The 21,347-nt window shown below is 44.5% G+C and overlaps 1 protein-coding gene across 5 annotated transcripts in view; it reads left to right on the top strand.

The window, feature by feature from the left end:
- Window positions 1-21,237, top strand: part of osbpl1a (oxysterol binding protein-like 1A) — a 242,783-nt gene extending 221,546 nt beyond the window's left edge. For 4 of the 5 annotated variants that reach the window (XM_038808561.1, XM_038808559.1, XM_038808562.1 and 1 more), the window contains 6 exons: window positions 236-362; window positions 4,810-4,935; window positions 10,060-10,183; window positions 12,237-12,327; window positions 15,525-15,548; window positions 19,372-21,237. In XM_038808561.1, coding sequence (XP_038664489.1) covers window positions 236-362; window positions 4,810-4,935; window positions 10,060-10,183; window positions 12,237-12,327; window positions 15,525-15,548; window positions 19,372-19,474 — 595 coding nt within the window. In that variant the 3' untranslated portion in view covers window positions 19,475-21,237. The remainder of the gene's footprint in view (window positions 1-235; window positions 363-4,809; window positions 4,936-10,059; window positions 10,184-12,236; window positions 12,328-15,524; window positions 15,549-19,371) is intronic. The other variant, XM_038808558.1, reaches the window with a different exon arrangement.
- Window positions 21,238-21,347: the final 110 nt, after the last annotated feature.

Here is a 21,347-nt window from a genome sequence, read left to right as displayed (position 1 = left end):
GGGATAGGGGGTGCCTGTGGGATGGGATGGGATGAGATTGCAACAGGGTAGAGTGCGAAGGCAGTGGGTGGGGCATAAGTTGTGACATGCTGGGGCAGGACAGGAATGATGGGCCGATTGGTCTTTTTCCTCTCCTTTTGCTGCTCCCTTTGCTGAGACATCGTACAGCACTGGTGGATTATTAATAACCTATTCCTGATTATTTACATTGAAACCTCTCTGTGGTTTGTGGCAGTAAGAAGAAGCTGTGTGCAGTGTATGGAAAATGGACAGAGTGTCTGTGGGCAATCGACCCCAGCACATTCGAGGCCTACAAAAAAAATGACAAGAAAAATACTGAGGAGAAGAAGCTGAGCAAATCGGTAAGTATGGTATCATTCTGCGTCAAATAAATAAAATTGGTTGATTGGCTGCTGTTATTCTTTTGCCTATCTCTTGTGGAGTCACAGTGGGGATTTGGAACTGGAACTGGATTGATTTGGGTTCTTTCTTGGTAAGGTACTGTTGTGTTCTGTATTTAAAGTTCTCCACTTCTGGTAGCATGTTGTGGTATCTATTTTGCTTTACCTGGTTGGCGCGGATGCGTAGTGTTGAATGAAGAACACAAAGCTTTGTTAACAAATAAAACTACAGATTTATCTACACTACTAAGATTCGTTCACATTCCTAAAGTAGGAGGTTTCTATGTTAAACTATGCTATCTCTAACTAAGAGAACTCTCAAGTACACAACTGCTCTCTCTCATGCCTCACGACCTTCTCCCTGAATCCCCAAGTCACATGATATATATATATGACTGTTCTGTGGTTCCCTCTAGTGGCAAGAAGCATTATAATTAACTTGTTAACTCTTTACATCCCAGTCAATATACGTAGCATTACAGGTGCCATCTGCACAGGCAGTCAAATTAAACATTCTTAAGGGTCTATATCTCCATCCAGAGCCTTGTTACTAACTCTAACCTCCTCCAGCCCGTGCAAACCTTTCCCCTACCAAAGGTTCTGCACCTTTTGTGTGTCCCCACCTGTCCCTTCCAATGATTGTTGGGTTTGTGCCTTCAGCCTCCCAAGTTGTAGAATTTCCTCCCTAACCACCACCACCTCTCCCATCTGATTCTCCTTCTCCATGATCATCCTTTAAAATACACCCAACCAAACCACTGGTCAGCCTTCCTAATCTCTCCTCCTCTGCCGTGCCATCAGTGGACAGGATTTTCTTGCCCTGGTTGGAGATGAGAGTGGAAATGAGGAAAATGAGATGCAGCTACATCGGGACAGCTCCCCAGCGAGATTTCCCAGTGGCAGGAAAGCGGGACAGGGTGTAATAGGCTGGACAGCTTATTTAGATCATTAAAGGCCCTGTTCAAGGTGATTTTCCAGAGCTGCTGGCATTCAGCCTGCAGCAGACCAGCCCCCTGGCCACTGGCTTCATGGAGGTGATCTCCCTGTCGCCAGCCACAGAATTTCTGCAGTGCAGGAGGAGGCCATTCAGCCCATCGGGTCTGCACCAGCCCTCTGAAAGAGCACTCTACCTCGACCTACTTCCCTGCTCGATCCCAAATTTCCACAGTAACTTCACTGCCGAAATGTAAGCCTACTTGTGACACTAATAAAGATTATTATTAACCTCCTCCCCGAATCTGCGCATCTTTGTGATACTAAGGGGCAATATTTTAGCATGACCAATCCACCTAACCTGCGCATCTTTGGACTGTGGGAGGAAGCCGGAGCACCCGGAGGAAACCCACGCAGACGCGGGGAGAAAGTGCAAACTCCACACAGACGATCACCCAAGGCTAGAATTGAACCCGGGTCCTTGGCGCTGTGAGGCAGCAGTGCTAACCACTGTGGAACCGCGCTGCCCATGACCCAGGCAGAGAACCACGAACAGGAATGGCAGATTAATGACCCCACTGGGTCAACTGAAGGTATCTGTCTGCTTGACCCCTCTGATATTAGCTTTTTAGTGACCTCTCCAAGACAGCCTCCATGTTGAGACACCCTCTTGATTCCTGATCTACCTCGAGAGTGCCCGCCCCTCCTGGTCGGCTTCTGAGTTTCCAGAGCTGTCAGTCCTCAGGTGGGTTTGCAGCTCCTATACCCCCACTCAGGAAGGTGAGCTTGGGAACAACCAATTAGGAGCCTCTGGGAAGATTTCTGAGCCTGTTTCACAGCGGGCAGGTGTGGGCTCAGGGCCCCCATGTTTATGAGATCAGGTACCTGCAGCCTGTGTTAAAATCCTGACCCAGTATATTTGCTGTGATGTCATGTCTTGGGAACACCATCGCCTGCAGCCTCTCCTTCAAACCACTCACCATCCTGACTTGGAAATAAATCACCGTTCCTTCACTGTCACTGGATCAAAATCCTGGAACTCCCACCCTAACATAAAAGCAGCATTTGATCAAGAGAGGGCATCAAGGAAGCTCAGCAAAACAGAAGTCAATGGAAAATTAGGGGGACAGCTTTCCACTGATTGGAGTCTTACCCAGCTCAAAGGAAGGTGGTTGTTGAAGGTCAATCATCTCAGCTCCTGGACATCACTGCAGGAATTCCTAGGCTCAACCACATTCTGTTCTTTCATCAATGAACTTCCATCCATAAAAGGGCCAGATGTGGGCATGTTCGCTGATGATTGCACAATGTTCAGCACCATTCGTGACTCCTCAGATAGTGAAGCGGTCTGTATCGATGTGCAGCTAAACCTGGACAATATTTGGGCTTGGGCTGACAAGTGGCAAGTTACATTCATGCCACTCAAGTGGCAGGCAATGACCATCTCCAACAAGAGAGGACCTAGCCATTGCCCATTGACATTCAATGGCATTACCATCACTGAATCCCCTGCTACCAACATCCTGGGGGTTACCGTTACCCAGAAACTGAACTGAAGGCAGCTCACCACCACCTCCTTGAGGACAGTTAGGGAAGGGCATCAAATGCTCGTTTTGCCAGCGTGGCCGGCACCTATGAAAGAATTGTTTTTTTAAATTGCACTGAAACATTTTAGTAAGCCTCACTCTTGTGATCCTCTTACCACTTTCCTGAAGTTAACCACTGAGGTTAGAGTGATGCTGGAAATGAAGTGGCGACTAGGGGCTTTTCACAATAACTTCATTGAAGCCTACTCGTGACAATAGGCGATTTTCATTTCATTTTTCATTTCATTTCAGTAAGAAAAACAGTAGGTTTGGCCAATAATGTCTTGAAGGGACAGGCGTCCATCTCCTCTTCCCAGTCCCAATTTCCTCCTTTTAATTTTTTTTTCATGTTTAAGAATTTATTATAAAACATTTAGATCAACATTGCAAAGCTACATAAGGCAACTAAAGATACACCTGGTTGTGGATAATATTCAGTTATCTCTTCCGTCCAACCTCACCCACCAACCGTGAGGACAAAAAAGATTTTATGAAACCCAAAATGCAGTAACTAGATGTTAAATTCTTATTTAGCCGGGGGTACCATTGGCCCTGGACCAAACATTTCAGCCAATAAGTTTTGAATTGGGTCCCATAATTATGGCTTTTAATTGGTATTATTAAATTTCTGTACAAAACGACTAAAATCCATACTACATAGCAATAGACATATGTACAAATACACATGGAGGAAGATCAGTTCCAAGTATCAGACATCTTCACTGAAGAGGTGTTCAGTTCTCTTCCTCTGATGCAGCTTCTTCTGAAGAATCCTCAGGCAGAACACGCACCCTTCTTGGAGCTTTGCTTGTTCCAGCCTTGCTGCTACTAGCTTCATCATAGAATTTACAGCGCAGAAGGAGGCCATTCGGCCCATCGAGTCTGCACTGGCTCTTGGAAAGAGCACCCTACCCAAGGTCAACACCTCCACCCTATCCCCATAACCCAGTAACCCCACCCAACCCTAAGGGCAATTTTGGACACTGAGGGCAATTTAGCGTGGCCAATCCACCTAACCTGCACATCTTTGGACTGTGGGAGGAAACCGGAGCACCCGGAAGAAACCCACGCACACACGGGGAGGATGTGCAGACTCCGCACAGACAGTGACCCAGCCAGGAATCGAACCTGGGACCCTGGCAGTGAAGCATTTGTGCTAACCACAATGTATTCTCCTTCTCGGGCTGCTTGGAAGGACCACCAAAAAAATTCCCTTTCTGCCAGTTTGGGGTAGGTCTTGGACACACTGGGTCCCCGCCAGCATCCTTGCCTTCCTTTTTCCCAGGTGATGTTAGCGGGTTGTTGGCTGTACCTGTAATCCAGGCGCCTTCCTCGGTGCTCCAGCAACCACAACCTTCCTATAGGAGCCGGTGGAGGCGGACGGGCCATCGGCTTTGGTGTGAACCACGTTGGCCAGTGAGGCGCTAACGGGCCGCGCTCGCGCCTCCCGCTTTTTAAACGCGCTGCCACTCTCGCGCCTTTCCTCGAACAGCCAATCTTCACTGCGGCGCCCCACCATTGGCCGGCCCGCCCGGCGGCTCTCGTCCAATCCCGCCGTTCCATTTCCTCCTTTTAATAATAATGATAAGAAGAAGAATCGCTTATTGTCGCTTAAGTAGGCTTCAATGAAGTTACTGTGAAAAGCCCCTAGTCGCCACATTCCGCCGCCTGTTCAGGGAGGCCGGTACGGGAATTGAACCCGTGCTGCTGGCATTATTTTGCATTACAAGCCAGCTGTTTAGCCAACCAGCCCCTTTACCTGCGACATGACCTGGAACTGTTTATTAGAAATGGTGCACTTCAGAGAAGAATTTACAATGCTGTGTCTATAATTGGCGAAAGTTTCATTTATATAATAACGGACATCTTTTATGTTGCGGCTATCCTAGTCAGTAGCTTCAGAGAAATCGGAACTGGATGAGATGCCACTTCCAGATAACTCCGAAAGTGTGCAGGTTATACCAGGGAGTCGCCTGTTGTGGAAGATCGCGCCTAGACCATCAAACTCTCAACAGGTTAGTCTCCAAGTTACTTGGGTGTGATTAAGATGACTGGTTATTCCTCAAAGTGGAGTGATTTGTCAGTGAATCCTAAACATTAAATACTCACAACTGGTTCTGCAGTTTCAATTGAAATCCCTTTCTTCTCACTGAGGTGTCCCCTCTTAAAGTCTCCATGCCTCTTATGCATTAACCCCTTGCCCCCCCCCCCCTTTAATTCAACATTAAGGTCTGTGCTGTGGTGTTCTTAGAACATAGACATGAACAGACAGCGCAGTACAGGCCCTTCGGCCCTCGATGTGGCCCACCGACATGGAAAAATCTAAAGGCCATCCTAACCTACACTATGCCCTTAACCGATCCATATGCTATACCCATAAACTTTTAAATGCCCCCAATGTTGGCGAGTTCACTACTGTTGCAGGAGGGCATTCCACGGCCTCACCACTCTTGCGTAAAAAACCCACCTCTGACCTCTGTCCTATATCTATTACCCCTCAATTTAAGGCTATGTCCCCTTGTGCTAGCCACCTCCATCCGCGGGAGAAGTCTCTCGCTGTCCACCCTATCTAACCCTCTGATCATTTTGTATGCCTCTATTAAGTCACCTCTTAACCTTCTTCTCTCTAACGAAAACAACCTCAAGTCCATCAGCCTTTCCTCATAAGATTTTCCCTCCATACCAGGCAACATCCTGGTAAATCTCCTCTGCACCCGTTCCAAAGCTTCCACGTCCTTCCTATAATGAGGCGACCAGAACTGTACGCAATACTCCAAATGCGGCCGTACTAGAGTTTTGTACAACTGCAACATGACCTCATGGCTCCGGAACTCAATCCCTCTACCAATAAAGGCCAACACACCATAGGCCTTCTTCACAACCCTATCAACCTGGGTGGCAACTTTCAGGGATCTATGTACATGGACACCGAGATCCCTCTGCTCATCCACACTACCAAGAATTTTACCATTAGCCAAATATTCCTCATTTCTGTTATTCTTTCCAAAGTGAATCACCTCACACTTCTCCACATTAAACTCCATTTGCCACCTCTCAGCCCAGCTCTGCAGCTTATCTATGTCCCTCTGTAACCTGCAACATCCTTCCGCACTGTCTACAACTCCACCGACTTTAGTGTCATCAGCAAATTTACTCACCCATCCTTCCGCGCCCTCCTCTAGGTCATTTATAAAAATGACAAACAGCAACGGCCCCAGAACAGATCCTTGTGGTACGCCACTCGTAACTGAACTCCATTCTGAACATTTCCCATCAACTACCACTCTCTGTCTTCTTTCAACTAGCCAATTTCTGATCCACATCTCTAAATCACCCTCAATCCCCAGCCTCTGTATTTTCTGCAATAGCCGACCGTGGGGAACCTTATCAAACGCTTTACTGAAATCCATATACACCACATCAACTGCATCTACCCTCGTCAACCTGTTCAGTCACCTTCTCAAAGAACTTGATAAGGTTTGTGAGGCATGACCTACCCTTCACAAAACCATGCTGACTGTCCCTAATCATATTATTCCTATCTAGGTGATTATAAATCGTATCTTTATAATCCTCTCCAAGATTTTACCCACCACAGACGTTAGGCTCACCGGCCTATAGTTACCGGGGTTATCTCTACTTCCCCTTCTTGAACAAAGGGACCACATTTGCTATCCTCCAGTCCTCTGGCACTATTCCTGTAGCCAACGATGACCTAAAAATCAAAGCCAAAGGCTCAGCAATCTCTTCCCTGGCTTCCCAGAGAATCCTAGGATAAATCCCATCCGGCCCCGGGGACTTATCTATTTTCACCTTGTCCAGAATTGCCAACACTCTTCCCTACGCACCTCAATGCCATCTATTCTAATAGCCTGGGTCTCAGCATTCTCCTCCACAATATTATCTTTTTCTTGAGTGAATACTGACGAAAAGTATTCATTTAGTGTCTCGCTTATCTCCCCAGCCTCCACACACAACTTCCCACCACTGTCCTTGACTGGCCCTACTCTTACCCTAGTCATTCTTTTATTCCTGACATACCTATAGAAAGCTTTTGGGTTTTCCTTGATCCTACCTGCCAAAGACTTCTCATGTCCCCTCCTTGCTCGTCTCAGCTCTCTCTTTAGATCCTTCCTCGCTTCCTTGTAACTATCAAGCACCCCAACTGAAACTTCACGCCTCATCTTCACATAGGCCTCCTTCTTCCTCTTAACAAGAGATTCCACTTCTTTGGTAAACCACGGTTCCCTCGCTCGACCCCTTCCTCCCTGCCTGACTGGTACGTACTTATCAAGAACATGCAATAGCTGTTCCTTGAACAAGCTCCACATATCAGTGTGCCCAACCCTTGCAGCCTACTTCTCCAACCAACACATCCTAAGTCATGTCTAATGGCATCATAATTGCCCTTCCCCCAGCTATAACTCTTGCCCTGCGGGGTATACTTATCCCTTTCCATCACTAACGTAAAGGTCACCGAATTGTGGTCACTGTTTCCAAAGTGCTCACCTACCTCCAGATCTAACACCTGGCCTGGTTCATTACCCAAAACCAAATCCAATGTGGCCTCGCCTCTTGTTGGCCTGTCAACATATTGTGTCAGGAAACCCTCCTGCACACATTGTACAAAGAATGACCCATCTAATGTACTCGAACTATATCTTTTCCAGTCAATATTTGGAAAGTTAAGTCTCCCATAACAACTACCCTGTTACTTTCGCTCTTTTCCAGAATCATCTTCGCCATCCTTCCTCTACATCCCTAGAACTATTAGGTGGCCTATAGAAAACTCCCAACAGGGTGACCTCTCCTTTCCTGTTTCTAACCTCAGCCCATACTACCTCGGAAGAAGAGTCCCCATCTAGCATCCTTTCCGCCACCGTAATACTGTCCTTGACTCTTTTGCCCCCTTCTCTGAGCTTACTAAAACACCTAAACCCCGGAACCTGCAACAACCATTCCTGTCCCTGCTCTATCCATGTCTCTGAAATGGCCACAACATCGAAGTCCCAGGTACCAACCCATGCTGCCAGTTCCCCTACCTTATTTCATATACTCCTGGCATTGAAGTAGACACACTTCAAACCACCTACCTGAACACTGGCACCCTTCTGCGAAGTCAAATCTGTGCTCCTGACCTCTATGCTCTCAATCTCCCGTACCCCAAAACTACAATCCAGGTTCCCATGCCCCTGCTGAATTAGTTTAAACCCCCCCAAAGAGCACTAACAAATCTCCCCCCCAGGATATTGGTGCCCCTCAGGTTCAGATGTAGACCATCCTGTCTATAGAGGTCCCACCTTCCCCAGAAAGAGCCCCAGTTATCCAGAAATCTGAATCCCTCCCGCCTGCACCATCCCTGTAGCCACGTGTTTAATTGCTCTCTCTCCCTATTCCTCATCTCACTATCACGTGGCACGGGCAACAACCCAGAGATAACAACTCTGTTTGTTCTCGCTCTGAGCTTCCATCCTAGCTCCCTAAAGGCCTGCCTGACATCCTTGTCCCCTTTCCTACCTATGTCGTTAGTGCCAATGTGGACTACGACTTGGGGCTGCTCCCCCTCCCCCTTAAGGACCCGGAAAACACGATCCGAGACATCACGTACCCTTGCACCTGGGAGGCAACATACCAAACGTGAGTCTCTCTCGCTCCCACAAAATCTCCTATCTGTGCCCCTGACTATTGAGTCCCCAATTACTAATGTTCTACTCCTTTCCCCCCTTCCCTTCTGAGCAACAGGGACAGACTCCGTGCCAGAGGCCCGTACCCCATGGCTTACCCCTGGTAAGTCGTCCCCCCCACAAGTATCCAAAACGGTATACTTGTTACTCAGGGGAACGACCGCAGGGGGTCCCTGCACTGACTGCTTCTTCCCAGTCCCTCTTACAGTTACCCATCTATCTCCAGTCTTTGGTGTAACTACTTCCCTGAAGCTCCTATCTATGACCCCCTCTGCCTCCCGAATGATCCGAAGTTCACTTTGTGATTCTTATTATCAGGATAGATGTCGTAGTGTTTACAAAGACCACAAATTCAATAACAAAGCATTTATTACACTACCTATTAAAGCTCGACCACCTACTCCTATAGAAAGCAATAATCTATTAATCTACAATCTACTAACACTACTCTCTCTACACTCTATCTATAACTGTACTCTGCACTCTCTAGACCTCTCCTCTGCACTCTTTCCAGCCCTCTCCCAGAAACCTGAGAGTTGGTGCTTTATATAGTCCTGCATCTAGCTCCATCTAGTGGTCAATTATGATAGCACATTAACCCTTTATATTCTACAATAATTATAGTAATAATCTTTATTATTGTCACAAGTAAGCTTACATTAACACTGCAATGAGGTTACTGCGAAAAGCCCCTAGTCGCCACATTCCGGTGCCTGTTCGGGTACATGGAGGGAAAATTTTGTAATGTCCAAATGACCTAACAAGCATATCTTTCAGGACTTGTGGGAGGAAACCGGAGCACCCGGAGGAAACCCACGCAGACACTGGGAAAGCGTGCAGACTCCGCACACGGTGGCCCAAGCCGGGAATCGAACCTGGGACCCTGGCGCTGTGAAGCAGCAATGCTAACCACTGTGCTACCGTGTCGCCCATACATTCTACGTAATATCATATGTGCCTTCAGCCTGCTGGACCCATGTCTTGGAGATCACTCCATAGCCTTCTCCTCCTTGACTTGAGCACAAAAATCTAGACTGATACTCCAGTGCCATACTGAGCAAATGTCGCACCATTGGAGGGTCACCTTTCAGTATGGTGGGATGGACATAGGGGATCCCAGTCACTATTTTAATAAAGAACAAAGAGTTCTCCCTGGGTATATTTAACCCTCAATCAACATAACTAAGAGAAAACAGGCTATCTGGTCATTATCACATTGCTGTTTGAGGGATTGTGCTGTGTACAAAATTAGCATTTCCTTCAGTACAACAGTGGCCACACTTCAAACGTGCCTCCTTGGCTATAAAATGCTTTGGCCGTCCTGAGGTTGTGAAAGGCGCTGTGGAAGTGCAAGCCTGTCTTCCCAAAGGACCCATGATTGGAATGTTTAATCTCTTCAGCATTGGGCACGTGGGCCAAATTATTTTTGTCGAATATTTTTGGAATGTTTTCCAGATGTACAATTTCACCAACTTTGCCATGTCACTGAATGAACTGGATAAAGAAATGGAGAATGTTATTGCGCCCACTGATTGCCGATTTCGACCTGACATTAAAGCCATGGAAAATGGTGATATAGGTATGATCAAACATTAATAGTTAGAAATAACTCTGAAGCGAAAAATTGAGAAAATCTTTGTCGTATTTGGAGTCTTCATTGTCCACTTTGTACCATGAGGGTGAAATTTGAATGTGTCAAGAAGATGTAAAATAGAAAATGTAATGCTGGAATACTAAAGGTGGGAGAGTTTTCCCAAAGTTGGGAATTGGACGCGGGTACCGAGTCCGTCCAATTCTCCGGGTTTCCCCAGTATCGTGCCTGCCCCAGCGGGCTCTATTGAATTCCAACCTCTGCATCTGATAAATGGAGCGTTAAATCGTTCTTTGATTCAATACTGCTCCCTGGATGGTATCCTCAGTATTGCCTGGTCTAAATCTGCCTGTCCTTCAGAACCAGAGGTTCGTCATCACACAATCCATGATTGCGTTGTTCTTGTATTAAGCTGTGGGTTGCAAAAGGAAAATGAATATCATAGATGATGCTGGTCGTCTTTGGGTAAGGGGAAGTGCAAGATGAAGTAATAATGGTATGTTTGTGACCGAGGATGAAGCATCATTATCCAGACCTGTGGCAAAGATACATCATCCCTACCGCACGCTGGTTTTAAAAGCAGACCAAGGCAGGCCAGCAGCACGGTTCAATTCCCGTACCAGCCTCCCCGAACAGGCGCCGGAATGTGGCGACTAGGGCTTTTCACAGTAACTTCATTTGAAGCCTACTTGTGACAATAAGCGATTTTCATTTCATTTATAGTGTCGTATTGCTTGTCCAACATCCAGTACTGGAGGAGCAGACATTTCCTCCAATTAAATAATGGGAAGATTGGCTGTGGTCCCCCACCATGAATGCTGCTCCCTAGCCACCCTCTCTATCCCTCTCCCTGGCAGTTGTGAGACTGAACCAGACTGAACATAACCTCCGCATCATGTATGACCTCAGGATGAGCTTTCAAACACAGCTCCATGCCATCACCATGATCGCTCATTTCCACCTCCATGATATTTATTGCCAGTCCCAGATCCAGCTCGGCTCTTCTGCTTTGTTACCTCCAGACTTGACTATTTGAACACTGATGGAACCATCAATTCACCAGACACGTGTTTCCGATATGAATCTAGGCTTTAATCAACTTACTTCAGAGCCAGCCTGTTACCCGTTGATGAACTCTTAGTGAACTCAGGCTGACTCTGGACAAGGGTATTTATACAGCTGCACTAGGGGGAGGAGTCGTGGGTGGAGCCAAGGATGAAGCCCAGTACAAGTTCCTGAGTGCTCCCAGCGCTACTCCCCCTAGTGGTAGGATAGCGCTACTGCGCTTACAAAGACAGTGTGAATTATCATATATATGTATTACATTCACCACAAACACACTCTTGGCTAGCCTCCCACATTCTACCCTTCATAAGTTTGCGGTTATCCAAACCTCTGCTACTCTGCTCTACCTCTGACCACAGAAGAGGCCCATCGAGTCTGCATTAATGCATGAAAGACCTGCCCAATTCCATTTGCCATAGCTTGTATGTTTTCTTAAATTTGTTCATGGGACATGGGCGTTGCAGGCTGTGCCAGCATTTATTGCCCATCCCCAATTGCCCAGTTAAGAGTCAACCACATTGCTGTGGATCTGGAGTTACTTCAGAGTTACATGTGGGCCAGACCAGGTCAGGATGGTTTTGCGACAATCAACAATGGGTTCATGGTCACTGTTAGACTTTAATTCCAGATTTTTATTGAATTCAAATTTCACCATCTGCAGTGGCGGGATTTGAACCTGGGTCCGCGTTACTCTGGGTCTCTGGTTTACTAGTCCAGTGACCATACCATTACGCCGCCTCCCCTTGTTAGTGTAATTATCTGCTCGTCTTCTCAACCTGCAAAGTAATGCTTATTCAGGGGAAGCGGGAATATGAATACATTTTTATTTTAATGGCAAGTGAGTGTCTTTATTGGCAAATTAAGCCATTCAGAACTGAACACGCGTCACACTGCCAAGCCCGTTACACAAATGTAATTGTTCTGAGTTACTGTGAAAGTACAGGTGAACAAACTGGCCTGTTTAAACTTTTTGTAGACTTAGCCAGTGAAGAAAAGAAGAGGTTGGAAGAAAAGCAAAGAGCTGCTCGCAAGCAACGCACCAAGACTGACAATGATTGGAAGAACAAGTTAGTATTGGCTCTCCTCAGTTTCGTTTATTTAGTGATGTACATTTGGAGATTTAAGGGAGAGTCACGTTAAACTGTTCTTTCCGTCTGCCACCCGTTACATAGAAGTAAATTGATAACTTTGGGAAGGTCACTTTTTCATATGTTCGAATTCAAATGTTGTTTGTCTGTTCAAATTAGCTGTGACATTATCATAAAATGTAAAGAACTCCAAGGGTTAATGAAATGTCTAAATCAACCACTAGAGGGAGCTAGATGTACAGCTAGGGTGCCTTGTGGGTGAGTGGTTGAGGAGAAACCTAGAGAACAGACTGAAGGAAATATAGTGTGAGTGAGAGCAGATCATAGTTTAAAAAAAAAACATTTAGAGTACCCAATTATTTTTTCCAATTAAGGGGCAATTTAGGGTGGCCAATCTACCTATCCTGCACATCTTTTGGGTTGTGGGGGCGAAACCCAAAGGAGAGAATGTGCAAACTCCACACGGACAGTGACCTAGGGCCGGGATTCGAACCCGGGTCCTCAGCGCCGCAGGCAACAATGCTAACCACTGTGCCACCGTGCTGCCCTGAGCAGATCATAGTTAATGTAATAGTGTAGAGATCAGTAGTAGATGGGTGTAGATTATATAGTTATTATCAACTGTGTATTATATAGACGTAAGTGTCGAATCCAAATAAGTAGTGTTAATAAATTTATAGCTTTGTTTAATTTAAAGCTATTGTGGTCTCTGTGAACACTACACCAACCATCCTAAAATTAGCAACACTAAGAACTCCACATTAGCGTTAATGATATTGAACAATTAACCAGACTGCCACTTTTTGTAAAATTCCCATTAGCAGAGGCAGCTTAAAGTACAGTTATACCTACTTTAAATTTAGAAATTGGGAAACAAGAAATAAAATTATATATTGATGCCCTGCTATTCAAAACTAAAGAGCATTTCTGAATTCAGTTTGTGTTCTTTAGAAAATGGTGTTAAGTTGTTTGTAAAATAGTTTCAGCTAGCATATTTAATTTTCAAATTAATACCCGACCTAAAGTCATGAATATTACAAGAGGTTAGGTTGGTACCTTTGGGGGCTTTGATTTGAACTTAGACCCCACTGTGTACCACATTGCAAGGGCTGTGTTGAATGAGTGAGCCGAGCATTGAGAGTGTTAACACGTTCTAAGAATTCCAAAGATTCAAACCCTCCGAGTAAATAATTGTCTCCTCGTTTGAGTTCTAAATGGCCAACCACCCTACTTCTCGACTCTCCAGTCAGGGGAAACGGCCTCTCACAGTATCTACCCTGTCAAGCACTCAAAGAATTTTATACATTTCAATTAGATTGCCTTTATTCTTTTAAACATCAGGGAATATTGGCAATGGTTAGCACTGCTGCCTCACAGCGCCAGGGACCTGGGTTCAATTCCGGCCTCGGGTGACTGTCTGTGTGGAGTTTGTACCTTCTCCCCGTGTCTGTGTGGGTTTCCTCCGGGTGCTTTGGTTTCCTCCCACAGTCCAAAGATGTGCAGGTGAGGTGGATTGGCCATGCTAAATTGCCCTTATTACCCAAAATTCACCTGAGGAAGGAGCAGTGCTCCGAAAGCTGGTGTTTGAAACAAACCTGTTGGACTTTAACCTGGCGTTGTAAGACTTCTTACTGTCCAAAATTGCCCTTTGTGTTGGGTGGGGTTGCTGGGTTATGGGGATAGGGTGGAGGTGTGGACTTGGGTAGGGTGCTCTTTCCAAGAGCCGTTACAGACTCGATGGGCTGAATGGCCTCCTTCTGCACTGTAAATTCTAATAAATTCTAGGTTGGCCATGCTAAATTGCACCTTAGTGTCCAAAGGTTAGGTGGGGTTACGGGGATTGGGTGGGGGGAGTGGGCCTAGGTAGGGTGCTCTTTCAGAAGTACTGGTGCGGACTGAGTGGAACAAATGGCCTCCTTCTGCACTGTAGGGATTCTATGAATATAGACCCATTCAACTCAATCTCTCCCATGAGGAATCTGAACCTACGTTACTTCCCATCTAGTAAAGCCATCCTTGGGTATGGAGACAGAATCTATACACAGATGTGGTGTCGCCAAAGCTCTATATAATTCCAACCAGACCTACTTACCCTTTATACTTGTATCCACTTGTAATAAAGGTTAATATTTCATTTTTTTATATCGAAGAGTGGTAACCTGGTCCAGTTTTAACAATACAGCTGAAAATTAGTGTACCACAAAAATTAAGCATTTTTAATCCGTCTGGTTTCCCATCTGTGAGTAACCTGATTTTAAATAACTGTAAATGATTTTAAAAATATACAGAACAATTTGCTATTCATATATTCAGGTACAGTAATGAAATGAAAATCGCTATTGTCACAAGTAGGCTTCAAATGAAGTTACTGTGAAAAGCCCCTAGTCACCACATTCCAGCGCCTGTTCAGGGAGGACTGGTACGGGAATTGAACCGTGCTGCTAGCCTGCCTTGGTCTGCTTTAAAAGCCAGCTATTCAGCCCAGTGTGCTAAACCAGTCTCATATAAATGAAAGTAGCCAGTTTCTTGGGAAAATTTTCAAATCAATTAGGTTTAAAAGCTTTTAAAACATGCTGATTATTGTCCTTCTGTCCAAAAGTCCCGAAAGACGTGCTTGTTAGGTGAATTTGACATTCTGAATTCTCCCTCTGTGTAGCCGAACAGGTGCCAGAATGTGGCAACTAGGGGCTTTTCACAGCAACTTCATTGCAGTGTTAATGTAAACCTACTTGTCACACTAATAAAGATTATTATTAGTATCAAAGGACCAGCTTAATATTTGGAGCCTCGTTTAGAATAAGTCAAATTAACGGAAACTCCCAATGATTATTAACACATCGCTCGCGGGGCCTGGTTTTGTAGGTGGGCCGGTTTGGAGTGGCGTACCCTGATCCTAATGTGTTGACAGCACTGACCCCGAGGGGAAAAGGGAGCTCATTACAGGGCAGTGACTTCCATCGCTATACTTCAGATCGGAGTGCTTCACTATGTTTTCAGCTGCACACAATCACAAAGACTCCACTTTCACACACCGGTTTAGTGTTGGAATGTACAGTTTTCCGCTGCCCTAGATTCGAAAGTTTGCACTTGTAATGATTGCCTTTTGTTTAGCAGAATTAAATACTGATCAGGAATTTTCTAATAACCTGTGCTTCTCTCTACTGTTTTCCCCAAAGGAACCAATTGGCAGAGGGTCCCAGGTTTGGCTTGTTTGTACTTCATTTTTGGTTTTCTGGTTTTTTGTGTTGAACTGCTTGGGATAACATTCTTTTTCTTTGAAATTAATTCTTGATTATTAAACAAAATCAGCGTACAGTTGACCACACTTAAAACAAATTATGGCCATGGAGTCCAAGGCTAAGAGAAGTTCACTGATGATATTCTCTCTTTATATTCAAGACGACATATTCAAGGGGTGGATGGAAATAGCACTTGGGGAGAATGGGATCAAAGGCTATGGGGAGAAAGCAGGATTAGGCTACTGAGTTGGATGGTCAGCCATGATGGTGATGAATGGCGGAGCAGGCTCGAAGGGCCAAAAGGCCTCCTCCTGCTCCTATCTTCTATGTATCTCGTCTCAGAAGTATTCACAATTAAGCAGTAATGTCATGTCTTAAAGTAACCTATAAACATATTTATTACATTTCAAATATTCACAGATTTAGCTATTCTTGATTTGTCATGGAATATTATTGTGACAGTTAAAGGCAGTCTCTTGGTAAGAAGCTTAATCATATTTCTGTTTGTCCATAAGTCCATAAAATCATAAGACATAGGAGCAGAATTAGGCCACTCAGCCCATCGAGTCTGTTCCACCATTCAGTCATGGCTGATACATTTTTCATCACCACCTTTCTCCAGCCTTCTCCCCATAACCCCTGATCCCTTTATTAATCAGGAATCTGTCTATCTGTCTTAAAGACACTCAGTGATTTGGCCTCCACAGCCTTCTGCGGCAAAGAGTTCCACAGATTCACCACCTTGTGACTGAAGAAATTCCACCTCATCCCTGTTTTAAACAATCGTCCCTTCAGCCTGAGGCTGTGCGCTCTGGTTCTAGTTTTTCCTACCAGTGGAAACATCCTCTCCACCTCCACTGTCCAGGCCTCGCAGTATCCTGTAACTTTCAATAAGATCCCCCCTCATCCTTCTAAACTCCGAGTACAGACCCAGAGGCCTCAGCTGCTTTTTTTTTTGGCTTAGAAAATGTAAAGCCTCCAGCCTGCGAGGTGGATTTCGAATGCTTTGATCATCTTTACGTGCCTGCCTTGTTCACAGTTTATTTATGGCACACAAACGGGCTACTCGGCCCAAATGGTCAGTGCTGGTGTTTATGCTCCACGCAAACTCTTCTTCATCTCATTCATCATCCTAACCTTCTATTCCTTTCTTCCTGGACTCATCCAGGCTTCTTCTTAAACTATTCGCCTATCTACTCCATGTTGATATGGTTTGCCCAGTTAATCTGTGACCATGAGGATGTAGAAACATACAAAAAAGGAGTAGGGGTACGCCATTTGGCCCTTCGAGCCACGTTCAATATCATCATGGCTGATCCTCAATCGCAACACCATACTCCCGTCGTCTCCCAATAACCATCGGCACCTTTAGAGTCTAGAAATCTATTTCCTTGTTTAATGTGATGATAATTCCTGAACAGCCGAACTTCTTGGGTGTCCGTCTAACTCACCACTGGAGTATTTTCCCCTTAACCTGTACTGGCCTCAGGTTTGGAGGGATCCTTGGTGCTGTAATCAGTCCAAAACTCAAAAGCTTGTTCAGCTCTTGTGTCCATGACTAGATCAAAACTGTGGTCAAGGTCTGGAGCTGAATGGTTGAGGTGGAACCCAAACTCATCAACGTGTTATATGGCAAGATGATGTTGCTTGATGGCAGCGTTGATAATTCATTCTACCATTTTATGAATTATTGAGAGGAACTGATGGGGCAATACTTAGCGGGCTTAGATTTCTTTGGTCTTTTATTGATATACATCATATCAGGGCAGTTTCCACATTGGACAAAGTCACAAGTACAAGAGCTTCATAGAACTGAACATTATTAATAAATCTTAGCATGTTTGACCTACACTGAACTACTAATCAATGACTAGGCAAAAGGCTGAGGTATTACCCGCACCAGATGAGGTGATCAAGCTCACATCGAGGCGATGATTCTTTGACTGCAGTTCGGCATCTTCTTGTTGAACGGTTACTCCCGGGTTCCTGCTGCTCGATGTTCTGAGTCTTTGTGCTTTTATTCGATTTCTTCTCCTAGCACTGGACTTTTCCGTGGAATATGGTGGGCCAGCAGGTCACAGCCCTGCCCTGAGGGCTTCCTGTTATTCAGCAACTGCTGTGGATGGGCCATTTTGTCACCTTTACAACTGCAGTTATGTGCGAAGTGGCTTTTAACACAGGACACTGTCCAGGCGGCCAGTTTATGAAAACTGGCTTACAATTCTCCTCACAAAATCTGCAGAGTTTATTTATATTCCCATCATGTTTTGAGAACTTAGCCTGTTGGGCCATTTACAGCTGAAACTGCAACTTTTCAGCCATTTTCTCAACTGCAGAGTTGTCCATTTTCTCAGTGTGCCTCCGGTTTGGCCGTGGGGCACATGGCTACAACCTTATTGAACCACTGCTGCTCTTGACGCATAGCTTACACCCATAGTGCAGTTAAGAAGGAAATCCCAGGATTTTGATCCAGCAACAAGGTCGTTCCAAGTCAGGATGGCGTGTGCCTGCGAGGGGAACTTGCAGACTGTGGTGCTTTCTGCTATCCTTGCCCTTCTAGGGGGCAGAGGTCACAGGTTTGGAAGGTGCTGTCAGAGAAGTTGCTGCAGCACATTTCAATTTGGTGTACACTGCTGCCGCATTCTGCCAGTGGTGGAGGTACCAAATATGGTACCAAACACCAGCTGTAACAGCCGTGCCAGTCAGTTCTACTTCTGAGACGGGATGTTTTTATTAAATTGTGAAGCTAACAGAATAAGCACTTAGCCAGCATTACATTCAGAAGCAGTGGTCACGGCAATTGGACGTGGGCAGAATAAAGTCCTGACGTTCAAATGGCCAAAGGTTGGAGAAGACACTGCTGACACGATCAGAATACGAGCTGCCTTTTATTGAAGTAGAGACTTTATTTCAGCATGCCACATAACAACTGTACGGTGATGGGATTTTTGCCTTTACTGGATGCATTCTCTCTCAATTTTATGTTGTGTTCCCATTTTCCTGAAAGTCTCTGACCGGCATTCCCAGACTCCATATCTGGCATGATGCATTCTTTAAGGCAAAATTGCAATGGACTTATTAAAATTATTTGATTTTGTGATATGATTCTGCGAAATGAATTTTGTTTTGCCAAACATTTTGTCAGCAGCAATAAATGACAACTTGCTTGAAGAATGCACCATTTTTTTTGGAATAGTGAGCATCTAATACATTTCAAGTGCGCGTGTGCATGCTTACAGGAGACAGGGGTGTCCAGCCTGTGGGAGGGCAAGGTCAGTGGAAGATAAACGTGCTCAGAACGGTGAGTGTGCTGCACGCACAACAGCCACACACCTCATGCCTACCTTGTATCCCCTTAAACGTCATTGGCCCTGTGACTATGGGACTGATTCCCGATGTGTGGCTTCCTATTTGGTATAAGTCCATCAGTCAGCAGCCTTTAGGTCTGTATCAGTAAAATGGCTTTGCACACAAGCTCACAAAGATGGCAGGAGCTTGTTAAGGCCGGATAGAGGGGCCAGTGGGTCACGCATTGGACACTCCTGTTTCCTGGTGTATTCTGCACCCTTCTAATATTAATACTGTGCTCTTATATAAATGTACAAAGGTCTGTACCATGTGCCTAGTGTTACGTAATGAATCTGATTGATCAGGATGGTTTTGGAGTATGAAATATATGGTACAAGTCCCACTCGGCAGTTGCTCTTCCACAAGTAGCATCAGACAATGCAGCATCTAGCGATGACATGTTTTATTATCTTATGTGATTTTTTTTTTAAAATAGGTGGTTCCATCAAGGTCCCAATCCTTACACTGGTGCATCAGACTGGCTGTGCTCAGGAGGCTACTGGGATCGGAATTACTCCCACTGCAATGACATTTATTAAGTCAACATGGGAGATGAAGTCAGCCGGCGTCTCGGCTACGAACAAATTTCAGGGCACATATTATTTCATGACTTTTAAACAAAAAAAACACAGTACAACCTCAACCAATGTAAATTGACTTATTTTTGGTCCCTTCCAATACGAATGTTCTTTGAGAGTTTTCTTGCAAGTACTGCCAAGAATTTCTGTTAGAAGCCTCTTAATGAGAGCACCTCTACGATAAACGGTTCTTTCACTTTTTCAACTGTTGAGAACTTTTCTAGAAGTGCCCAAGAGTGAAGCTGTTTACCCACCTCTGACGGGTTTCTTGTAAGGCAATAAGTGGGAGTAAAGTTTGTCCGTTAAGTTCCTCAAGACGGTTTATAGCAATTTGTACTCGAGCAATAAGTGGGAGTGATACTGGCCGGTTGAGTCTCTTCAAACTCTTTATTGCACGACACTAAGTTAAGCTATTTCTATGCAAACGTGCTATCCTTACATCGTCTGTTTCTGAAAAAGCTAATCACTTATCACAATGTCACAGTATTTTAGCTATATGCAAGTTTTGTTTAGATCCGTTGTAGAGCTAGATAAGGATTGTGTCTATAAAATAACAATCTCTATCTAAACTGTTTTATAAACAGTCTTTGGTTCCATTTAGGTACATAGAAATTGCATAAGGCATCCATTAATTGACATATGTTTTGTGGACTTTGTATCCTGAAAATATAGTTCAGTTTCAATATGTCAATGTATCGCTCCAATATCTCATTCCAGAAATGTGCGTGGAGGGAGTGCTTTGCCTATTATACAACGCATTCCATCTTATTGCCGAGTCATTGGTAATCTTAACATTCTATTTCCAGTTTCCTTTTTGGTCTATTTAACGTGTGTTTGTGTTGAATTTGACTTGTCATGTAGTGGTTTTTCTTGGAGGATTGTGTTTCGTTCGGGAGTTTCAAAGCGTTGGCAAGCTTTGCAAACCTTATTTGGAAAACCTGTATAGCTAAAAGTGTAAAGAAAATTCTGTAATTATTTGTACAGTATATCAGAACTTAAGTTCAGGAAATCTTGAAGTTTAAAAATAAAACCTAAGGTTGAATGTATTAAAACTGCAATGTTTGAAATTGTGATCAGTTGTACTCACAGGGTTTATCAAATGTGGAAATATTCTCCCATTGTAGATCTGAATTCTAATCACTTTAGGTTTGCAATTCATTGGCCCTAGTAGAATTAGATTACAAAATCCTCACCTCGTTAGCAGTTAGTACTGGCAGTGGGAGTAGTTTTGTGTTGTACACCATCCAATGTGTTCAAAGACATGAGCTCCAAATGTGAAGTAACAGAATATGAATGAATTATGTTGAAATGAATCTATCTCAAATGCATTGAAATCACATTTAACAAATTGTGATGCATTACAGTTTGAACTAATGTTGGATTCAGTTAAACCCGTAATTGGCGGCACATTTGATATTTTACTATTTTCCGTTAGAATGTCTTCAATTCTCAGTTCTCCAAAGCTTCAGTAGTGAAAAATATGCAAACACAGACATGGGATCCTTCTCTGCATCTCTTATGTCTGCTGTTACCAATTTGCAACGATGGTGTGGGTATTGGACTGAACTTAAAAAGTACGTATTTCTAGGTATATAGTGCATATCTTGGAAGTAATGGAAGAACACTAAGTCAGATTTTTAACTGCTGCTTGTTATTTAATAAAAGAATAATAAAATGTAATATTGCTGCTAAATAAAGGCTTTTCAAAATGTGTAGATATAAAACGATTGTCTTTGTTTCATGTCTAAGTGCCGTGTGGAGGGGAGGGTGAAATATTTTGGGACAACTCCCTTGATCATCAGCTGCCTGGCTCACCAGCATTGCAAATCTAAGA

The sequence above is a fragment of the Scyliorhinus canicula genome, chromosome 10, assembly GCF_902713615.1.
Source record: "Scyliorhinus canicula chromosome 10, sScyCan1.1, whole genome shotgun sequence".
NCBI classification, from domain to species: Eukaryota; Metazoa; Chordata; class Chondrichthyes; order Carcharhiniformes; family Scyliorhinidae; genus Scyliorhinus; species Scyliorhinus canicula.
This window is presented reverse-complemented; position numbering and strand designations above follow the sequence as displayed.